At 43.2% G+C, this 22,302-nt stretch overlaps 1 protein-coding gene across 4 annotated transcripts in view; it reads left to right on the top strand.

Annotated features, from left to right (window-relative positions):
* Positions 1-22,085, top strand: part of LOC109889583 (transcriptional enhancer factor TEF-1-like) — a 43,833-nt gene extending 21,748 nt beyond the window's left edge. Inside the window, exons 1-12 of one of the 4 annotated variants that reach the window (XM_031823036.1) lie at positions 6,700-7,107; positions 7,218-7,282; positions 7,655-7,717; positions 8,529-8,540; positions 11,356-11,490; positions 11,615-11,661; positions 13,006-13,067; positions 13,301-13,425; positions 14,156-14,329; positions 15,650-15,790; positions 17,071-17,223; positions 17,373-19,588. In XM_031823036.1, coding sequence (XP_031678896.1) covers positions 8,538-8,540; positions 11,356-11,490; positions 11,615-11,661; positions 13,006-13,067; positions 13,301-13,425; positions 14,156-14,329; positions 15,650-15,790; positions 17,071-17,223; positions 17,373-17,486 — 954 coding nt within the window. In that variant the 5' untranslated portion in view covers positions 6,700-7,107; positions 7,218-7,282; positions 7,655-7,717; positions 8,529-8,537 and the 3' untranslated portion in view covers positions 17,487-19,588. Of the gene's footprint in view, positions 1-5,879; positions 5,996-6,699; positions 7,108-7,217; positions 7,283-7,654; positions 7,718-8,528; positions 8,541-11,355; positions 11,491-11,614; positions 11,662-13,005; positions 13,068-13,300; positions 13,426-14,155; positions 14,330-15,649; positions 15,791-17,070; positions 17,224-17,372 lie in introns of those variants that run through there. The other 3 variants (XM_020481129.2, XM_031823037.1, XM_020481130.2) reach the window with 3 other exon arrangements.
* Positions 22,086-22,302: the final 217 nt, after the last annotated feature.

The raw sequence follows: 22,302 nt of genomic DNA, 5'->3' as shown, positions 1-22,302 counted from the left end.
CAACGTTTTGATACAGGATGCAATGGCGAGTATCACAACTGTCACCTGTGATAAAGCGAAGGGTCCTATTGGTAGACGGCATCCGAGGATTTTAATAGTAGTGGCTGCTGTCACCATAGTGCTGAGCCCTGGAGAAGCATTATAACAGTCAGGATGTACTGTGGCAGTGGTTACAACCTTTACCTTTCCAACCCTAATCAGGGAAACTCTTGACAGTCGAATTGCAGTTGCCAGTTGCTGTACTGTAACAAAGAATGTTCTTTTATAATGAATGTATTGCTGTTGAATGAGAGATACACTACAGACCTCCGCTGTTTCTCGGCCTTCAAAATGAATGGCTATGGTGAAAGTGGGATGGTAGGAAATGTTCAAAGAGGAGAGTTCCCCGGATGCTGCAGTAATGTGTTCCCGTGTGGCTCCAGAGGGATGTGAGCTGTGACCATGAAGGGCATGCCTGTACCTGTCGTCTCACAAACGCGCACGCACACACACACACACACACACACACACACACACACACACACACACACACACACACACACACACACACACACACACACACACACACACACACACACACACACAAAACAGAAATGTCAATATCATGATATATAAAGATCTGCCATGTTTACATAACAGAATTTGAGATCTTCATACAATAACCATTGAAACAAAAAGCATAGAGATTATTATCCAGTGGTATTCCCTCTGTCTTCCTCTCAAGGTAAATGGAGTGAAAGAGGCTCTTGGCACATCTTTGTTTGTTCGTAATGACTCAGTGGCCTTCAGGGGTAGAACGTGTTCTTAACAGAGCCTCTCGCGTCGAGGGCATGTGTGTGTCTGGAGTGTTTGGTTCGTAAAAGAGCACTAGGTGTTCATCTGTAGGTCGTTATGTTGCACTCCCTTCTGATGTAATTATTCCAGGAACAATTTGTTCCTTTGAAAGACATGATAGATTTATGGTACTTTGTGTGAAGGCCCACACAGGGACAGAATGATAGAGGTAATGATGACAGAAAGTGTTGTCGAGAAAGGAGAATATGTGAGCGGTCACAACACTCAATGCTGTTTCTCTCGCTCTCATTCTCTCTCTCTTTCTTTCTCTCTCACCAATACTGTACAGTATTTGTTTGGGTTGACTAAACAATTCCGATGTACAGTACATTTTGCCTCACACCATTGTTTTGGGGGACTAGGTTGAAGAAAATCTTGAAAGGTAAATACCTTCGTCAGGCAGCTTAAGGGCCTGTGGAGTTCACTTGAGGATATTTCAAATTTTTTTCATGTGAGATTTCCAGCACACTGGTGTAATGTTTCCATTCGGGCCTCTCTGTCAGAACTCTGAGAGGCTCGAACACACAGGTGAGCATGGCTAATTAGTCCCCTTAAAACCAACCAACGGCTGCAACCAACCAGCAACATTCACTCCCACAGGCCGTGAGTATGCGTAGTGGGCCACAGTTTGGGATAGAGTGAATTGTGGTTCTTAGAGTGCCATTCTGCTGTGTATATATATATACACACACTTAAACACACACACACACACACACACACACACACTTAAACTCACACACAGTGCCTTTTTAATTTAAAGAATTGAGATGAATGAATACAGTGGTCCTTTGCCAAACCGAGACGTGGTCATTGTGGTCTGTGGACTCCTCAGTGTACTCCAAGCTCATCAGAGACTGGGCTCAAGATGACGTTTGGAGTCATTCTAAAAGAACTGAAGTGCTTTATTGTGAGTCGAGGCTATCGGCATCGGGCATACATCAGCCTTCCATCCTAAACGTCATGCATTAAGAAAATGTTTTTCTGACTTTGAAACGTTTGTGTTCTGGAAGTACCACTGAAATGGTTCTATAAACAAACTCAAAATCACTGCTGCATACTACGGGGTGCCTTAATCAAAATGTTGGATGTTTCTGCCATTCATTTCACATGTGCATTACTGTGCAAAGATTTCCCCAAATTAGCAATTAGAACAGCAAGTGATGTTTGATATTCCCTGATTTTGGCTTTACCAGTGGCTCCTTTTGTGTAATGAAGTGTGTTGTGTTTGGTGGCGAGCTGGATACATCCATAGGGGAGGGCTGGAGGGGTATGTTGATAATGAGAAAAGCCATCGTCACGGCCTCAGACCATCTGACTTTGGCCTTGAAGTCTTTCTCTCTGGCCCATTCTCTAAATGGGAGTGTGTGTGTGTGTGTGTGTGTGGGGGGGGGGGGGGGGGGGGGGGGGGGTCATAATGTACTGTGTTAAGCCATCTAGAATGGGCAGCTGGTCGGGGATGGAGTCAGATGTCAGCCTGCCAGGAGTGTGTACGTGTGAGTGTGTGAGGATTTATTTGTCAGGGGGGAGTGACGGCCGCACCCATTGACTGCTCTGAGGGAAACACCTGCATTGGAGCTGTAGATCTTATCCGACTAAGCTCCCTATCTCCAAGCTAAGGGATGGGTCAGAACAGCACCATCTGGTTTAGGGACACAGGGCCAGGGCTAGATCTATTTTCATTCAAACAGGTCCAGAAGTAATACGTAGTATTTTTGTTTGTTTCTATCTGTGTGTTTGTACCTTGTAGTTTGTATGCCTGTGACATTGCAGCCTCTTTGGATGCATTAAAGGTGCCTACACATGAATTTTTGCATTGAAATTTCAGAAAATGTCCATAATATACAGAATCTGCAGTCATATTGGAATGATAATGTTTCACATTATTTCTGACCCGCCAGTGTTGTGATTGGCTATGATATTTGCCTATTGATTTCTCCCACCGGAGCGCCATCTGTTGTCAAAATGGGAAAAGCTGTTTTGACTTTGGCTGTGTTATCTAGTGGAAATTGGGTCAAGTGGCCAATGTCGGTGTAAAATTCTACACTGTTCTCTTAATTTCAGTTTATGTGAGGAAAACAAACACTGAATAGCATAGGGAATCATTTTACCACCAATATCTCTGTGAAATATCTTTTCAACAACAAAAATATAGTTTTTGGACCAAAGTAAAAGGCTCAAGCACGAGTCTCTACCATGTCACAGGGAAATGGGATGCGTGGGAGGAGAGAGTTTTGTTTTGAATACAGCCTAGTGCTGTTGCAATTCACCTAGCTTCCACGCAAAATTCTAGGTGTAGTTGGTTTCTGGAGCTTTAAAGTTGGAATCCGAAGCGGTGAAACTGCCACGTCTGTTTACGACATTCCAACAACAAAGATATTACTTCAAACAACAACAATGGTTTTTTCCCCCCTCTAACATCATGGCAAATCATTGCACGCATGATAGAACAGCAATGTGTCCTATGATATCTTTGTTTTCTTTCTCACCACAGCAGAATGCTCCTCTTCCCTGTTTCAAAAGCAAAACAAAAACAAATGCGCCTGGGGGGGGCGACCAGTGGTGCTGTTTCACCAAATGCTGATCTCAGCTTTAAGGTCTAATCACTTGGACGGGGCTATTATTCCGATAACATACCCCAAGGTAGCCCTCTGTGTTTGTGTGTGACAATATGGAGGCTGGACCAGACAGAGCCCTGGGGAAGGAGTAAATATACAGCAGCTCTGGCCATGGTAATGTTCCAGTCTGTAGTAGTTATAGGGCTTCTCTCCCGTCTCCCCAGCCAGCCAGGGGACCTCCCACTGAAAGGCTCCATATTGTTGGCTTAGGCCTTTGTGATGCTAATGTAGGCCTGAGACCCTTGAGTCATCCATCATGGCCGGCGGGACAGCCAGGCTATTGTCCAGAGGATTTGGGTCTCTCCTGCACTCACTCCGCTCCGCCGAGAGTCAGGGGTTTGCCTGGGGCCCAGTGCATTCTGGGAAGGGGGAGTAAAAGAGCGGAAAGGATTAGGGCGCCCGTCACAGTGTAAATATAAGCTAGTCAGAGGGCTATGAAAGGAGGGTGCCTGCGACAAGTTTGAGCACTGGACCAAGAGATGAGGCATTTTGTTGTACGTGTGCGTATTCTGTGGGATTTGTAATGTTGGGAGTTGATACTTTTGTTACGTTTTAAAGTTGCTAGCCTCACTACCTTGAACGCAACATGCAGGAAAATGAATAGAACCGTACAATACGGAGGGCAGCTTCTTTAACTGGTTCAAGATCATTTCATTGCCTATAAAGTGTTTGGTTTTTATTCCATTTCAGTGTTTCACAACTTTGGTAATGTCAAGAACAGGGCAAGTCACAGTTGTCTTTCCTTATGGCCATGATTCACAATGACACTTGGAAACCATCTCTGAGAAAAGCCTTTAAATCCCTTGTTATGATGTTGGAAACAGCTCATATTGCCTGGCAATAGACATTTATTGGAGGAGCGTTTAATGGCAAAGCCACATGAAGAGAGCAGTGAGTGAGTGTATGAGTGATCCTCAAGTTGTCAGAATGCCAGAGTGTTCTCTAGGGTCTTCTGACATCACCCTGGATGCTGCAGTGCAGTGCCTTGTGGGGGTATGGTCAGTCCATCCTTAAAACGAGGGCCGGGAAAGGAAATGAGAGCTTTAAAAAGATCTCAGCTAAGAGACGTGCTGTTTCACACACACACACACACACACACACACACACACACACACACACACACACACACACACACACACACACACACACACACACACACACAAAAAAATCTAATTTTAAAGTTGTTGTTACCAATACAAATCATTTCTACGTGTATTACGAAAACACTAACCTGCGTTATCCTGGAATTTCAGTGTCAGTTGTCCGTTGGTGTCAGTGGAGGGTGCTAAACTACCTCTCTCTCTGGTTATGTTGTGTGTACTGTGTGGTGTTGTGTCGCTCCCCTTTGTCTCTGACCCCTGACCTCTAACCCCTGGCCTGGATCAGTAGGGCTGAGGCCGGGTCACTGCTCCATCCGTCAGCCTGGTAAGTGGGAGCTGAAATGGGAACACAAAACTGCCCACACACACTATCAGCTGTCAAGTAGCACTGTAGCAGTCTGCTGATCAGGCAAACCATAGCAATGAGAGCTCTAAGCTCCAACTCTACATAGTCAGACATCTCCAACCCACACACAAACTCTTATCTCGTCGACCTACTGAACTCGCAACTCCAATCTGTTAACCCTAACTCCGACCCTGCTCTAACCTCTGCTGTAGGCTGCGTTATGTTCTCCATCATTTTAATTATTTAAGGGATAGCCAATGAAAGGAGATATTGTCCAGTTTGCTTGAAGGATTTGCAATGCATTTGAATAAGATGTTATTTCAGAGAGAACTCATTTGAATGTGTGTTTCTTGGCACATGCAATAATGATATTAAAGAGTGACTACTCCTAAAAAGCAACTTCGAATTTTGAAAACAGCCTATGTGGCATCGATGTTAGTCAGAAACATTTATCCTAGTGTCAAACTTGACTACAAAGTGTAATTAGGATAATTCTGGTCATAAAGTCAGTCTCGTCCAAACCAGAGATTTGTCAGATGATAGGAAAAATGTCTATGTCATGGAATGAAGGGTACTGTTACTACTGTAACAGTTTTCATTGGGTTTGGTTTATTTAAATCCTGCCCAAAGCTGGCAGCACCCAAGTAATCATCAATTCGGAGCGCAGCTGCAAATGACCAGATCGTAATGCCCATGGTCAATTTGGTTTGACATTCCATACCCCTATGGGGTTAGATAGGGACCATCAGTAAATTACACAATGTAAACAATATTTTTAAAATGTCAATAGCTCCAAATGTAACTGACTTAAAAACCTTAAACCAACTATAAATTATAGAAATGTATTTACAAATATTGAACGTATTTATGAGCCAACTAAAAGATGTGCAACATGAAAATATTGTCCCATTTATATTGTATAATTTATTGATGGTCCCTAACTAGCCCCAGAGATAATCTATCCAATGTCAAACCAACTTTGCCACGGTTGCACACCAGCTGGCTGAAGCTAATTGGCGAAAGAAGTTGGCTAGCACTAGCTAGCCTCTGCAATTTCAAGACATAAGACCTGGTTAGACTGTTTCAAGTTATCTAGAAGGGTGAGCAATTGTAACTGTGTACTGTTTTGGCAGAGTGAATGTACAAACACTTGCCACGTGCTAACACACACAGCAGACTCTCGTTTGGCTTCAGTCATGGCCGCTGCATTTCTTAAAGACCAAGCTGAAAATGAGGCCAAATCAGGAAGTTCAGCCCCCCTTAAATGGCTGGTTTTACAGAGACAACAAACAAAGCAGGAATATGTGATGGAGCTGGTTTTGAAGAAAGCTGAGGGAAATGGCGCAGTGTTACCTCTTTGAAACTTAATGAGACATTTGACAATAACAATGTCCATCAGTGCAGAAACTTCTCTCTCTTGTCTCTCTTCTGGCAGTGCACTCTTTTTGTTTAGCTCTGGAAATAGATATTAGCTTACTCAACTCATAGTGGGCTAATTTATGAGTATCATGGGGGAGGGATTTCTTGGTTTGGTCTGTTAGGTTGAGGGTCTTTAAACTTCTCTCTCTCTCTCCCTCCCTCTGTCTCTCGCTTTCTCTTACCCTCTCTCACTCCGTCCCTCCCTCTTTCAGTCTCTCCCTTTCTCTCTCTCTCTCTCTCTCTCTCACTCCCTCTCACATCCCTCTCCCTCTTTCTTTCTCTCTGGCTCTCTCTCTCTCCATCCCTCTGTCTGTCTCTCCCTTTCTCTCTGCCCTTTCTCTCTCCCTCCCTCACCCTCTCTCACTCCCCCTCTCTTCCTCACCCTCCCTCCCTCTCTTCCTCACCCTCCCTCTCTCTCTCGCTCTGTCACTCTCCCTCTCGCTTGTTTCGTGCTCTTGCCAAGTCCCGCTGAGTGTGTTTGCAAGCTGGTGAAAATAATGAATTATTCAGCAGTAAGCATGCTTACAGCTGGCCGTTTGGGGGCCTTTGATCTGGGAATTGGGCGTCTGCATGAATGCCCGTATTGTCATGTTATGTGTACACAGTGTGTGAGTGATTGAGAGTAGGGAGGCCCCAGCATGGGCGGCGGGAGATTACAGTGCGGGCCTGCTGGGTGCAGGGTCACACCACTAAATCCCCCCCAAATGCAGTTTTTTTCGGCCGAGGTCACATGTTATCTGCCAGTCCGTGTTGCCTTAACAAAATGGTCCCCTCCAAGTGAACAAGGGTTAGGGTTAGTATCACTCACCAGGCCCCCTCCACACACACACCTGTCTGGAGTGGACACGTAAAGCCAGGAGGCCACTACCTACACAAACCTGAGTGATTTGTTTCTTCCCTCAGGTCGCAATGAGTTGATAGCGAGATACATCAAACTAAGAACGGGAAAGACAAGGACAAGAAAGCAGGTAAGAAGACTCATCAGATATACTGTGCACTTGTAATGAAATCTAAACCACTCACGGGTCCAATCCCTAAGGGACACATATTGCCATTTTCTGGAGCCCTTAGAGGTTGCTGGAGGGCAGGTCACCTGATACTACTGGCCAGGCGAAGGATCTTTGACCTGTGTGGCCATGCGTAGGAGGATCAAAACAGGTCTCCTATTGAAGGCCGTTTTTGCATGATGCATAGCACTTTTCACTGTCAAACAGTGAAGGATACAAAGCGCTGGATGCAGTTGTCAAGGGAGGAGTGTGTGCCCGCAGTGGCGGGCTTTAGGCCCTATTTCTTTTTCATCTCCATGGTAACTGTCTGTTCCCTTGTCTCCCTACCAACAGGTCTCCAGTCACATTCAGGTTCTTGCCAGACGGAAATCTCGGGAGTTTCACACCAAGCTAAAGGTAAGAGCTACTGCCTTTTGGACCTCCAAGCGCTGTTTGTCTAGCTTCCTGTTTCTGTTGCTGTGGTAATGGGTGGGATGCCTGATGCTGTGACTCCAGTATCCTAGATTCCACACATCCAATATTCCTGTTTAGCATTCGATGGGCTAGTCCCATGCTTCCCCCTGTTTGTTGCTCTTGTTTCTTATTGCTTCCTGTGACTAACAAAAGTGTACACCCGCTCAGCGGAACTCGAATGTCTTTGCAAGGGGATAGTTCTACTCTTTCTTTCACTGATCAAGGATTGAATTGCATGTTCAGTTTCATAATATTTCATATTATATTTTACTCAAGAAAAATATCTTACATCAACTTGCAAGAAAGTACTGTAATGTTTAAATGCTAATGTATTTATTTTTTTGAAAGCAGATTTTTTTTTTTTAAGTAGATTGCACCTACAATATCTCCCTGCATGATGTTTGGACAGCAAGCCAATAAGAGAAGCATGCTGGCAAGACGTGTTCGCTGTTTATTGTATATGAGCACCTTAGTGTTGGAGATAGCAGTCAGCCAGAAGCTATGACCTTATCATCGTTTAACGCTGAAGCTGTTCTTCGTTTGTGTGTGTGTTTGTGTGTGTGCTCAACTTGAGGGTTGGCTTGCATACAAAGTCATGTTTTACATACCACTGTCTATACCTCCCATGTCATCTCTAACAATCTGAACGTAATCATTCTATGTTGTAATACGGACAGTAGTTAGTTTTGTCCGGATAGCAAAGTGTGACGAGTGGGCTGTAAGAGTAAAACCACTCTCATCTCTTTGCATTCAGGTCACATGTATGGTAAGTACCACCCTCAAAATACTGTACTGTTGGCTGTGCTTCAGGCCCGTCTGTAAAGCTAGGTGTCCCTGCTCTTAGATCCATAGTGTCCTGCTGCTAAAGGCCCAAATACTGTGTAATGTACAGTACCAGTCAAATGTTTGGACACACCTACTCATTCAACTGTTTTTCTTTAATTTTACTATGTTCTACATTGTATAATAATAGTGAAGACCTCAAAACTGTGGAATAACACATATGGAATCATGTAGTAACTAAAGAAGTGTTCAACAATATATTTGAGATTCTTCAAAGTAGCCACCCTTTGCCTTGATGACAGCTTTGCACACTCTTGGCCTTCTCTCAACCAGCTTCATGATGCAGTGACCTGGAATGCATTTCAATTAACAGGTGTGCCTTGTTAATTTGTGGAATTTCTTTCCTTCTTAATGCGTTTGAGCCAATCAGTTGGGTTGTGACAAGGTAGGGTTGGCATACAGAAGATAGGGCAATTTGGTAAAATACCAAGTGCATGTTATGGCAAGAACGGCTCAAATAAGCAAAGAGAAACAACAGTCCATCATTACTTTAAGACATGAAGGTCAGTCAATCCAAGGGCTCCCGAGTGGCGCAGCGGTCTAAGGCACTTCATCTCAGTGCTTGAGGCATCACTACAGACACCCTGGTTCGATTCCAGGCTGTATCACAACCGGACATGATTGGGAGTCCCATAGGGCGGAGCACAATTGACAATTGACTCAATTGACAATTGATCATTTGTTCTGAACTCATGAGGACCGCCACAGGAAAGGAAGACCCAGAGTTACCTCTGCTGCAGAGGATAAGTTCATTAGAGTTACCAGCCTCAGATTGCAGCCCAAATAAATGCTTGACAGAGTTCAAGTAACAAACACATCTCAACATCAACTGTTCAGAGGAAACTGAGTGAATCAGGCCTTCATGGTTGAATTGCTGTAAAGAAACCACTACTAAAGGACACCAATAATAATAAGAGACTTGCTTGGGCCAAGAAACACAAGCAATGGAGAATAGACTGGCGGAAAGCTGTCATCAAGGCAAAGGGTGGCTACTTTGAAGAATCTCAAATATATTTTGATTTGTTAAACACTGTTTTGGTTACTACATGATTCCATTTGTGTTATTTCATAGTTTTGATGTCTTCACTATTATTCTACAATGTAGAAAATAGTAAAAATAAAGAAAAAACCTTGAGGAGGTGTGTCCCAATGTTTGACTGGTACTGTATGTCCTGTGTTTGTATCTATCACCAGCAGCAACTGTGTATCCCCCATCTCACTGTATCCACTCCATCTCTCTGTATCCACTCCATCTCGCTGTATCCACTCCATCTCTCTGTATCCACTCCATCCCACTGTATCCACTCCATCTTGCTGTATCCACTCCATCTCGCTGTATCCACTCCATCTCTCTGTATCCACTCCATCTCTCTGTATCCACTCCATCTCGCTGTATCCACTCCATCTCTCTGTATCCACTCCATCTCTCTGTATCCACTCCATCTCGCTGTATCCACTCCATCTCTCTGTATCCACTCCATCTCTCTGTATCCACTCCATCTCGCTGTATCCACTCCATCTCTCTGTATCCACTCCATCTCTCTGTATCCACTCCATCTCTCTGTATCCACTCCATCTCACTGTATCCACTCCATCCCGCTGTATCCACTCCATCTCGCTGTATCCACTCCATCTCTCTGTATCCACTCCATCCCACTGTATCCACTCCATCTTGCTGTATCCACTCCATCTCGCTGTATCCACTCCATCTCTCTGTATCCACTCCATCTCTCTGTATCCACTCCATCTCTCTGTATCCACTCCATCTCTCTGTATCCACTCCATCTTGCTGTATCCACTCCATCTCTCTGTATCCACTCCATCTCTCTGTATCCACTCCATCTCTCTGTATCCACTCCATCTCTCTGTATCCACTCCATCTCTCTGTATCCACTCCATCTCTCTGTATCCACTCCATCTCTCTGTATCCACTCCATCTCGCTGTATCCACTCCATCTCGCTGTATCCACTCCATCTCGCTGTATCCACTCCATCTCTCTGTATCCACTCCATCTCACTGTATCCACTCCATCTCAGTGTATTGTTTTTGCCAGCATGCTCGTCTTCTCCCAAGTCTTCTTTCACGCAAATGGCAGTGAGGCATTCCATTAACCCATGCTTGCACGAATTCATATGTTGTCCCGTGTGTCTCAGTCGGTAGAACTTAGTGCTTGCAACACCCAAGGTTGTGGGTTCAATTCCCGCTGGGGCCACCCATAAGTAAAATGTATAATGACTGTAAGTCGCTTTGGGGGAAAAAAACGTCTGCTAAATTGCATATATTACATATGCTTTTAAAATTGTACAGAAATGCTAAATGGCAGCATATCAGAGGGTGACACTTAACAGAGAACTCAAGCACCAGAGTGCCCCCCCCCAAAGTTCACTGCTGTCCTTGTTTTTTTTCATAGAAGACAAACTCTGCCTTTAGAAGATAAATACATGAAATGGTCTGGTATTCAATTACAGGATCAAAAACACCACAATCTGTATTCTGTGTTTTTATTCACCAGTCTGAGAGAGAAGTATGAAGAGCAATAGAAATCTGTACTCTTAATAGTACATTCCTTTTAGGTGTATAGGCGGTCTTGGTGTTCCTGTGGTCTTTTCAGATAATCCATGTCCTCGCCTGCTGGTGTTGTAAAGAGTTCTGTTGTGTGTGTGTGTGTTTGGCTGTTGTTGCTTGTTGTTTGGCCCACCACTCTCTGGCTGAGTCAATGTGTTTTTTTCTGCTGAAGGACCAGAGTGTGAAAGACAAGGCACTGCAGAGTATGGCCTCCATGTCCTCGGCTCAGATCGTCTCTGCCACCGCCATCCACAACAAGCTTGGCCTCCCAGGCTTCCCAAGACCCACCTTCCCTGGTGCGGCAGGGGTAAGACACCCGTCACTAAACACACATCCCTCGTAACAATTGACAAATATGGCAATTGACAAATTACTTTAAGTGCATTGTGCAATCCTGATTGTCCATTCATTCATCTACTCCTTTTCCCTAGTTTTGGCAGGGTATGATATCCACTGGCCAGCCTGGATCCTCACAAGAGTAAGAAGTCCTAATGCTTGTCTTGTTATTCATAATAGAAGATGATGAAGTAATAACAAATGTGTTAGCTTTTCTAGTCGAGGCTTTTCTAGTCGAGGCTTTTCTAGTCGAGGCTTTTCTAGTCGAGGCTTTTCTTGTCGATCGTCAAACATTTCTGTAAAAAAAACAAGTCTCTGTCTGTTGGTAGTAGGTGCAGCCAATTCAGCTGCCCTGCACGCCTGGTAGGCAAACTGTTGCCATTTCATGTGTCTGAAGGTACAAACTCTGCCTTCCCGGTGGGCCTGGAGTGGAAATCAAGTGCACTATGCTACCGCTGGCCAATCAGATTGCTGATGACCGAGTCTGCAGTAACGTGGCAGGCATAAAAGAAAGCTACGGCAAAATTGATACTGTGAGATTTCAAAAAGTTTCAAACCATGACTAGAAAGAGAGGCTGTCAACAAATACAGCAAAGAGCTGCTGTTTTTATGAGTGCGTTCCTGTTTAAGTTCTTACTCGGCACTGTCGACACTTTGTATTCAACACTTTTATAAGCCATAAAATGAGTATTCTTCCTATTTCCACCCAGCGCGATAACAAGCACTGCAGCAGTAATGAATGAGCAGGAAAGTGTATCTATAGGTTTGCGTTGTTGTTATTGTTGGTGGCTTGGGTCTCTTTTAATATCAAGGAATATTGAACTTTCTCCGTTCATAGGACTAACAACATGATTTTGTGCATGACACCGAAATAATGCGGTGCGACTCGAGTTTTCGCCATCAGCTGGAAGACGGTGGCCCTTTTTGGTCAGTGTCAGCGGAGGAAAGAGAGAGCAGAGGGATGTTGAGACGGACCCTCAGTCTGCTGCTCTCTCCCTCCGATGAGACTGACCATCAGATGCAGGCACCGTCAGCCCAGTAAAATATAAAGCAAGTTATTTATATGTTGCTCACTCGGCTGTGCCTCACAAGTAATACAACCATCTATTCCCGGTGTGATCATATAGCCTACCTCAAATGTTTAAATATATTTTTTTTTAAATGTCCCGAACAACACTGCATTGGCAGGTAAAATCAAGCAAAGCCAGTAAGCGGTGATAATGTATTGGGCCTATAGCCTATTATACAACTCTCAATGCTACAGAGCTGTTTTTAATTGGTTAATGTTGCATAGGCTTACATTTTTTTTTAAAGTCGTGTAAATAAAAAATCAGAGCGGTAGATCTCGGCATTTTGACTCAGAAAGTGATCTTGACCCAGAAAAAGGTTGGTGACCACTGGTCTAACTGGTATGTAGATCAGATCATTCTTTGTATTATTGCATTACCCAGGTCAACCTCCTGATTCTGTGTCTTTTTGTCTTCAGCGTTAAGCCATTTGCCCAGCAGGCCTACCCCATCCAGACAGCTGTAACGACCACCATCTCAGGTGAGAAACCTTTTACCCTACCCACACTATTTCTATCAGCTCATTTCAATTCCTCTCAGGCCAACGCTCAAAAGGAAACTCCAATGGCACCTATTTACCAGTACATTAATACTGTTACATAGCCAATGCTACTACTGCTATAGCTAATGGCCATAACGATAGCGAGGGGTGGGATGTTAGTGTCGGTAAACGGTGGATAGTGAATTGACGGTGTTATATGTTACCCTGCCCAGCGTACGAGCCTCCCACAGCCCCCGCGCCTACAGCTCCAGCCTGGCAGGGCCGCTCCATCGGGACCACCAAACTCAGACTGGTGGAGTTCTCGGCTTTCCTGGAGCAGCAGAGAGACCCTGACTCTGTGAGTACCTGCCCTACTGTATTCCTTTCCACGCACAGTAAAACACCCCGGGGTAAACCAGGAGTTGTTTCTCAGACAGCGTCCCAAAGCAGGTCAAACTAGTGCCAATTCCTGAGGTCAACCGTACTGCCTCAAACTGGGGCATGTCTTCACACACACTCACAGACAAAGAAGGTAAAACAAGGACAATAATGCCACAAGCAAAGCAGAATCCCTCCAAATACAAAGTGCTACCTAAGTGACTCTGGAAAATCTATGTTTACCTTGGCACAGCCGATTTGTCATTTTGTCACTATTTCTTAGCTATTGCTTTTTTGCTTGTGTTCTATGACAGCGGACATTTATCTTGGGGTAGTGAGTTATCTGAGACCAGTATTTATACTGCTATGCCTGTGCACATCTGTGACTTTAAAACAACCCTGAAAATAACATATTCTCTTCTGAAGAGGTTGTCAGATCATACATGACGTGCTAAAATCATTTTGAAATATTCATATATAATTTTGATATGACAACCTTGTCAATATGTCGGTTTCCCAGACATAGATGAACTCTAATTCTGGACTAAAATGCATTCTCAATGGAGATTAACTGTTGAAAACCTTTCTTAGTTCAAGACCAGGCTTAATCTGTGTCTGGGGAAACCGGCCCTTCAGGTAAATAGAGAAGTCATAAAAGAATGCCAATCGAAGGGGTCTGTTTAAACCTGTTGTTTTCTCTCTCTCATCAGTACAACAAGCACCTGTTTGCCCACATCGGACAGACTAACTACTCGTACAGCGATGCCCTACTGGAGGCTGTCGACATCCGTCAGATCTACGATAAGTTCCCAGAGAAGAAGGGAGGACTGAAGGAGCTCTTTGGAAAGGGCCCTCACAACTCCTTTTTCCTGGTCAAGTTCTGGGTGAGTTTAATGGCACATTCACACGATGATGCTTTTTAAAAGGCGCATTGTCGGCTGTCCAATGTGCTTCTCTATAACGTGTCTCGAATTGAATCCCAGCCTTTATTGTCCACACAATTTGGCATCACAAAAAAACACGATTTACATCTGAACAAACAACTTTAATGATACGTACATTCAAGTATATGCATCACAAGTGAAGCCGAGGATATGGTTTTGTGTTTGAATGTGTGTGTATGTGCGTTTCCCTAGGGTCTGATGTGGTAGCATTGAGGCTTTGTTTGAACACCTGCCTACCCCCTGACAGGTGTGAGAGATTGGGGCAAACTAAGGAGATTGCAGTAGCTCCCTACCAATGGAGTCTCTGTCTCTCATTTCTCTCTCTAAGTGCAAATATTTACTGGTACCATTCTCCACGGCTTTACTTACTATTACATCCTATATAGTCTATTGGCCCCCCAAAAAAGCTTTATTTGATTTACAATGTTACAACTCGAGTATAATGTAATCCTCAGCTCTCTGTTTCCTCTGTTTGTTACATACATGCTGGTTCTCTATTAGCTTTGAGATACTCAGTCAAATCCCTTTTATTTTGTTCAACACAAAGATAGTTTAATGATCTACAACTAATAGGTTTTAAGACTTGATCATATTAGTTCACGTCCACATGAATTCAATTCAAAATTCAAATGGGAAACGCAAACAAGACGGTGAGTCTCTCTTCAGACATTAGTGAAGAGCCACTGCATCTGAATTTCAAACATGGACACTCACCCTCTAAACAATCGCCCTCCTCTGATCATTACAGGCCTTAATAACCAGCTGACTTAATGAAGGAGCTATTTATTCCTTTGTTCACACGATGAACTCAGTGTTCTCTGAAAACAGACTGTCCCCTTCAGAGGACTCTTATTAAATAGTTTATTTTTACATCCATTCAGACCATTTCTCATATCTGCCTTGTGCCATTTGGATATTTCTAAAGCCTCTTTCCGCCTCATTTGAGATGCAGAAGCACAAGATTATTGTACAACAGTGTTTACCGGTAGATAGCCACTCAACTCATTCTCAGCATACAGACATGCCAAATAATATAATTGCAAGTATTGTCATGAGCCACTGGAGGGCCTCGCTGCCTTAGTAACCTTTACATCGAGATGCTTTCCTCAAGTTAATCTTGACATTTTAAAGAAAATCCCTTTTTAATTTAAACATTTTCAGCATGTGTTGTAAACATTTAGCTCATTGTTTTAGCCGTTGTTAGTCAACATTTGCTTGACCATGTAGTTAAACCTCTGCTGTTATGTTGTCCCGATGCAGGCTGATCTGAACTGTAACATCCAGGATGACTCTGGGGCCTTCTACGGTGTGACCAGCCAGTATGAGAGCTCTGAGAACATGACCATCACCTGCTCCACCAAGGTGTGCTCCTTCGGCAAGCAGGTGGTTGAGAAGGTGGAGGTGAGTCCTAGTCCTGCACACACCACTGTGTGCTCGGTGGAGAAGCAACTATAAAACGACACAAATGACTCACAATTACCTACTTTTATATTTGTGTGTTTCTCACAATTGCGTACATGAGTGTTTTAACAGCTATTTGATTGTGGTGGACATGGTTTCCTCCTCATTTATACAGTGGGTGGATCTAATCCTGAATGCTGATTGGTTAAAACCGCATTCCAGCCCGTGTCTATGACTTTAAAATGGCTATTTAATCTGTTCCATCTGACTGCATATTCCACTGTCTCATCAGCCCAGCCAGGCAATTTATAAACTTAATCTCCACTATAAAAAGCATCTAGACATTTTCCCACATTTATTTTAGACTAACATTTACTTTTCAACAGCAGAGATTTGTATAAACCTTGCTGTTTGTCTCTCTGACATTTGTAACATTGGTTCAATATTCAAATTCGATCTCCAGCTGTCCCATAGTAATGAACGTGTCAGGAGTCGGGATGAGACAGACAGGCAGGTAGCTTTTCTCAGCCAGTTGAAACCATGAGTCAATATCTTTTTATGGATATATACAAAGAACTATCAATAGAAAACAGGTCAAACGAAACGAAGTGCAGCTAGTTTGCAGTCTTTCCAGCTTCAGTTTTAAGTGATTGTTGGCTAGCTCCTCTGAACAACAGTGTCCTGACGAGAGAGCACATTTTCTACCTCAGGTGAAATCATTAGCTCATTGTTATGGATGTATCCAAATAAATGTCACTAGAAAACAGCTTAAACAAATACAAATGCTGCTACTTTGTTGTTTTTCTGGCTGCACTGTTTGACGTGACTGTGAGTTAGCTGTAGTTGGCTAGCTAGCAAGAAAGGGATAAGAACGTTGCCAGCCAGAATGGCAAAATAACATTTAGAACGAATGACTTGATCGCATCCACAGATACAGAATAAAAATATTTAATGACTGGGTCGCATCTCTGGCAACCGAACCGACCAGCCGGCTTGGGTAGCAACCCTAGATTTGTGTCGGGACTATATCATGTAGAAGGATGAAATATAATGAATAAATTCAGCAAAGTAACCTTTTTTGTTGGTAACCCATTGATTAACAGTGATAATACCCGAGAAGCCGGTGTTTGGAGGATATATTGGCACAGTTTGCCGGCCCTCGACGACACCCGTGCCAATATATCCTCCAAACACCGGCTTCTCGGGCATTATCACTTAATTGTTTTCTTGTGAAGAGCTGCACTCAGTGATCTCTCTCTCTCTCTCTTCCTCCCCCTCAGACGGAATATGCTCGCTTCGAGAACGGACGCTTTGTCTACAGGATAAGCCGCTCCCCCATGTGTGAATACATGATCAACTTTATCCACAAACTCAAACACCTGCCTGAGAAATACATGATGAACAGTGTCCTGGAGAACTTCACCATCCTATTGGTAAGGATGTCCTACTCAGTCATCCATCTGTTTGTATACTTATAACAAGTGTGTGTCTGGCTGTCTTGTCTGTCTTTCTCTCTGCGCATGTGTGTGTTTCCGTGTATGTGTCTTACGTGTCTCACATTGCATTTCTCTTGTGTTTTCAGGTGGTGACCAACAGAGAGACACAGGAGACGCTGCTGTGCATGGCGTGTGTGTTTGAGGTGTCGAACAGCGACCACGGAGCTCAACATCACATCTACCGGCTAGTCAAGGAATAAGAGACTGAGGCCTAGATTTCAATCAGATCGAACGTTAACCGACATCCGCATAGCAGATGTTTTGGCGGTGTTGGAGGTGTAACTGCGGTATGAGCTGAAATATCGGTGAGCGGCTGCTCTTGTGTGGCAGCAACCCTCCCTTCCTTAATATCCCTACCGCGTTAGGAGTTCAAGGAAGTGTAGACTATCGATGTTAGAAGTCATGACTTTCAAATGTCAAACCGTTGATGTTAGGCTAATCGCATGTTTTCATGTTCATTTGGATGGGGGGGATTTATAGCTTATCAGTCTAATTCGAGTGTTTGAACTTGTAACGTTGCTGAATGAACTTCCAACACGGCTGTATGGGATTTGTCAGATTATAGTCGGGTGTGATTTCGTTTCATCCAATGGCGGTGTCCGCAATAAAATAACGCAACGAGCCGCTTGTGGATTGGACAGCTCTCTGCAGTTCCACCTCCTGACACCGCCAAAACAACCGCTATGTGGATGTCAATCTGATTGAATCTAGCCCTGACACTCAGTGTGAACATGCTTCATTCAGAACTGGGACAAACTATCACTTAGATCTCGCTAACCTGAAGGACATGTAGCTTATGAAGGATGGAAGGAAGACATTGAAGGACAGAGCCTGAGTATTGTCAGGGTTGTGGGGGAGGACACAAGGCAACCCCCCAGTGAAACACGCCTTCAGAATGACTTACTTGACAACCGTATGGAAAGTGGCTGTGCCTCTACACAAATCCCACCCACAATGTCCTTTGGTTACATTGTGGGTGAAGTCTATCACGGATAATATTATCATTATATTTTTGTCTTTTTAATGTATATTTGTATGAGTGCAGCTGTCAATCTGTGGTATAGTTGTGTCATGTGCCATTTTTCCAGACTAGTTCAGGTCTGTAGTGTAGAAAGTGTACATATGAAGGGGCATTGCGTAACATAGGGAGATGTTCTGTGGATTACATTTGGAAACTACTATCAGTTTCCAGCTTTTTATACTGTAGTCATCACCAATGTCAACCAATTACAGATCATAATAGCCTTTCTTAATTAGATAAATAGAAAAACTATACAAACAGTTACTACATACACTATATATACAAACGTACGTGGACACCCCATGAAATTAGTGGTAGGCCACACAAGCTCACAGAACTGGACCGCCGAGTGCTGAAGCACGTAGCTCGTAACAATTGTCTGTCCTCGGTTGCAACACTCATTACCGAGTTCCAAACTGCCTCTGGAAGCAATGTCAGCACAATAACTGTTCATAGGGAGCTTCATGAAATGGGTTTCCATGGCCGAGCAGCCGCACACAAGCCTAAGATCACCATGTGCAATGTCTAGCGTAAGCTGGAGCTGAATTATGATTATTATTATTATATTATTATGATGAATTATGCTTCACCTTCTGGCAGTCCAACGGATGAATCTGGGTTTGGCGGTTGCCAGGAGAACGATACCTGCCCCAATGTATAGTGCCAACTGTAAAGTTTGGTCGGTGGAGGTGGAATAGTGATCTGGACTGTTATTCCTGGTTTGGGCTAGGCCCCTTAGTTCCAGTGAAGGAAAATATTAATGCTGCAGCATGCAATGACATTCTAGAGTTCTAGACGATTCTGTGCTTCCAACTTTGTGGCAACAGTTTGGGAATGCCCTTTTCCTGTTTCAGCTTGACAATGCCCCCGTTCATAAAGCGAGGTCCATACAGAATTTTTTTGTTGAGATTGGTGTGGAAAAACTTGACTGGCCTGCAAAGAGCCTTGACCTAAACCCCATCGAACACCTTTAGGATGAATTGGAACACCTACTGAGAGCCAGGTCTAATCTCCCAACATCAGTGCCCGACCTCACTAATGCCCTTGTGGCTGAATGGAAGAAAGTCCCTGTAACAATGTTCCAACATCTAGTGGAAAGCCTTCCCAGAAGAGTGGAGCAAAGAGGGGGCCAACTCCATATTAATGCCCGTGATTTTGGAATGAGATGTTCAAAGAGCAGGTGTCCACATACTTTTGGTCATGTAGTGTACATGTAGCTTTGTGAACATCACTATCACACAAACATTTTCCAAAGAAAAAATATGTAGGTTTTACATTTTGTACATTTTGGATAACAACGCAAATACTAAACTATAATGAAGACCAGTAATAGTTATAATTCCAGGGACACTTTGAAACTATAAATAAAATATATGATGATTCAGGTACCACTTTGCAGCACAGCTCTCTCATATCTGCATCATATCTCCTGTGCCCAACTAAAAATAAACCTGTATTGTTAGGTATTACTGCACTGTTGGAGCTAGGAACATAAGCATTTCGCTACACCCCCGATAACATCTGCAAGATATGTGTACGCGACCAATAAAACGTGATTTTATTCGAAGAGGAAAAGCACTGTGAGAACACAGCAAGACAATGTGTACAGATCAGAGATTCCTCCTATGTACTCTGTTCTCTGAGCTGCTAAGGTTTTAGCCTGTATCACAATGAAGCAAAGAAATCATAGAATACACATATTGAACATTCAAAATGGACACTCTACTACCGTCGTCACCCATCCCAAAGCACTTAGTTCCTCTGTATGGTTATTGCAGGGTGGAGTCAACTTGTTCAATGAACCTGCTCTTTTTAGTGACTGAGGAACAACAGAAGTCAAAAACACTCCCATATATGAATCTGTGTTTCCCTGGTTCTGAATGCTATTCAGCCTTATCTTGCTTGTCAATCGGTGACCTACGCTATTGGGCACATTAACCGTGGTGGTAGGGAATGGGATCCTTACAGATAATGTCCATCTCCACCACTCAAGCTGTGAGATCTTTCCTGAGCTGGAGGACAGCCTTGTAATCTCCATACATCCCAGTGTTATGTGTACAGTGCCTTAGTGAGTAACTTTCCACCAATGGCCCAATGGTTTGCTTGGATCGAAAAATACATAACATTTTGTGACGCGTCATGTCGGCCATTATAAATACACGGTTAACTATTAGTGGTTCTACATGTGCACCTATTTCACCATGTTGTACAAAATAACTGGTAAATCATACGTAGATTATTACAATGAACAACATCCGTGTGTAATAGCAGTAATAACTTTGCCTTGCCTTTCAAAAACCAAAAAAACTGGAGACATTTCAGACGTGCAATTGTCCCTTGCACTGTAGCATAAAGTGCCTTTGGTCATGACTTTCCAGTGAAGAAAAGGTTTAAAAGAAGCTAAACCAAAAAGCCTAAGAAAATGTTGGAAGAGATCACCAGAATGCCTTTTCCAATGCATGTCCCTGTAGAACTGTATTCATTACCACAACAATTTGACTATTGCTGGGCGGCAGGTAGCCCCGCTGTTAGAGCATTGGACCAGTAACTGGAAGGTCGCTAGTTAAAATCCCTGAGCTGACAAGGTGAAAAAAATCTGTCAATTAACCCTACTTGCTCCAGGGTCGCCGTTGATAATGGCAGCCCCATGGCCGTGACCCCGCTCTCCGAGGGTGCCTCGGGGAGTTGGGATAATGAACAAAACAAAAACAACAACACATTTCCAATTCACACGTGCGTATGATCCACACTTTACAGTTTAGTCATTTAGCAGACGCTCTCATCCAGAGATTGAGTTCATTTTAAGATAGCTAGGTGGGACAACCACATTTCTCAGTCATAGTAAGTACATTCTTCCTCAATAAGGGAGTCAAGTGCGAGTGTTTGTGTACTTGTACGTGTCAAACAGGACATATATAAGAACCCACCCAATTATGATTATTATTTGGGAAACGATTGTTCCCTTAGATGCATGTTCAGTTCACAGTGAATCTCCCTGTGGAGGTTTATAGCATCATTGTCACAGTAGATCAATTGTGTTATCATGATATCGTATGCACACTAACTTATTAAAGTCCAGAAAACATAATGCAGTATAGTTGTATGTATGTTACACTGTGGGTAAAGACAATGGATCAGGGTTTATGTCATGTTTGGAAGACCTTTGACCTGTTTTCTAACTTAGTAATAATTGTTACTAGATCCTGGGGTGTCCACCATCACAGTAGTTTCTGTTTGAATGTGCTGTATGTAGGCTATACTTTACAATGCTTTTGTGATGACTCCAGTTTAACCAGAGACAAGCCTGTTGGTTTCACTGCTGGGCTCTGTGTCTCTGTTCTGTCAACCTGGAATATAGATTTCACACTTTAAGTCTTTTGAAAGTCTTATTTTAAACGGGCACAAGGAGATTTTTGAGATCAGCAGCAAAGCTCTGGGGCCATGTGCTCTTTGTCTATCGGTACTGCTAACTTTCGTCTATTGTTTTCAACATTGCCTTTCATGCAGATAATACATTTAAAAAAAGGTGATTTGGATAAAGAAGAATGTATTCTGAGATGTCCTGGTACACATGTTTAATGTTATCTTTAATTTTCTTAAAGATTGTGAATTCTTCAGACAAGAATATAAAAAGAGAAACTGACTATGTGTGTTGTTACTGCAGGGTCTGGTCTTTGCTTTGTAACCTTTTCTTCATTGCTAAAGTGTTAGATATTTTATAGCTTTCTAGAAACTTTATATGCATATAATATCCAATAAAACTAAATGGTCAATTCTGTTTCTGATTTGATGATGAATCATAATTTCTCACAAACATCAATGAATTTCTCTCAAATGAAGTATTTGCATTTCTTTACTAGCCTACCTTTGATATATCTGTAACGATATAATACTCTTAACGCACAACAGGGGGAGCTATATCCAAAAGAACCAGGCCTCGCGAGCAGTGATACTGTGCAACGGTAGTAAATGAGTAAATGAGAGTAAATATTAAC

Source organism: Oncorhynchus kisutch, linkage group LG4, assembly GCF_002021735.2.
Source record: "Oncorhynchus kisutch isolate 150728-3 linkage group LG4, Okis_V2, whole genome shotgun sequence".
NCBI classification, from domain to species: domain Eukaryota; kingdom Metazoa; phylum Chordata; class Actinopteri; order Salmoniformes; family Salmonidae; genus Oncorhynchus; species Oncorhynchus kisutch.
The sequence above is the reverse complement of the archived record's forward strand: the minus strand, read 5'-3'. Positions and strand labels throughout refer to the sequence as shown.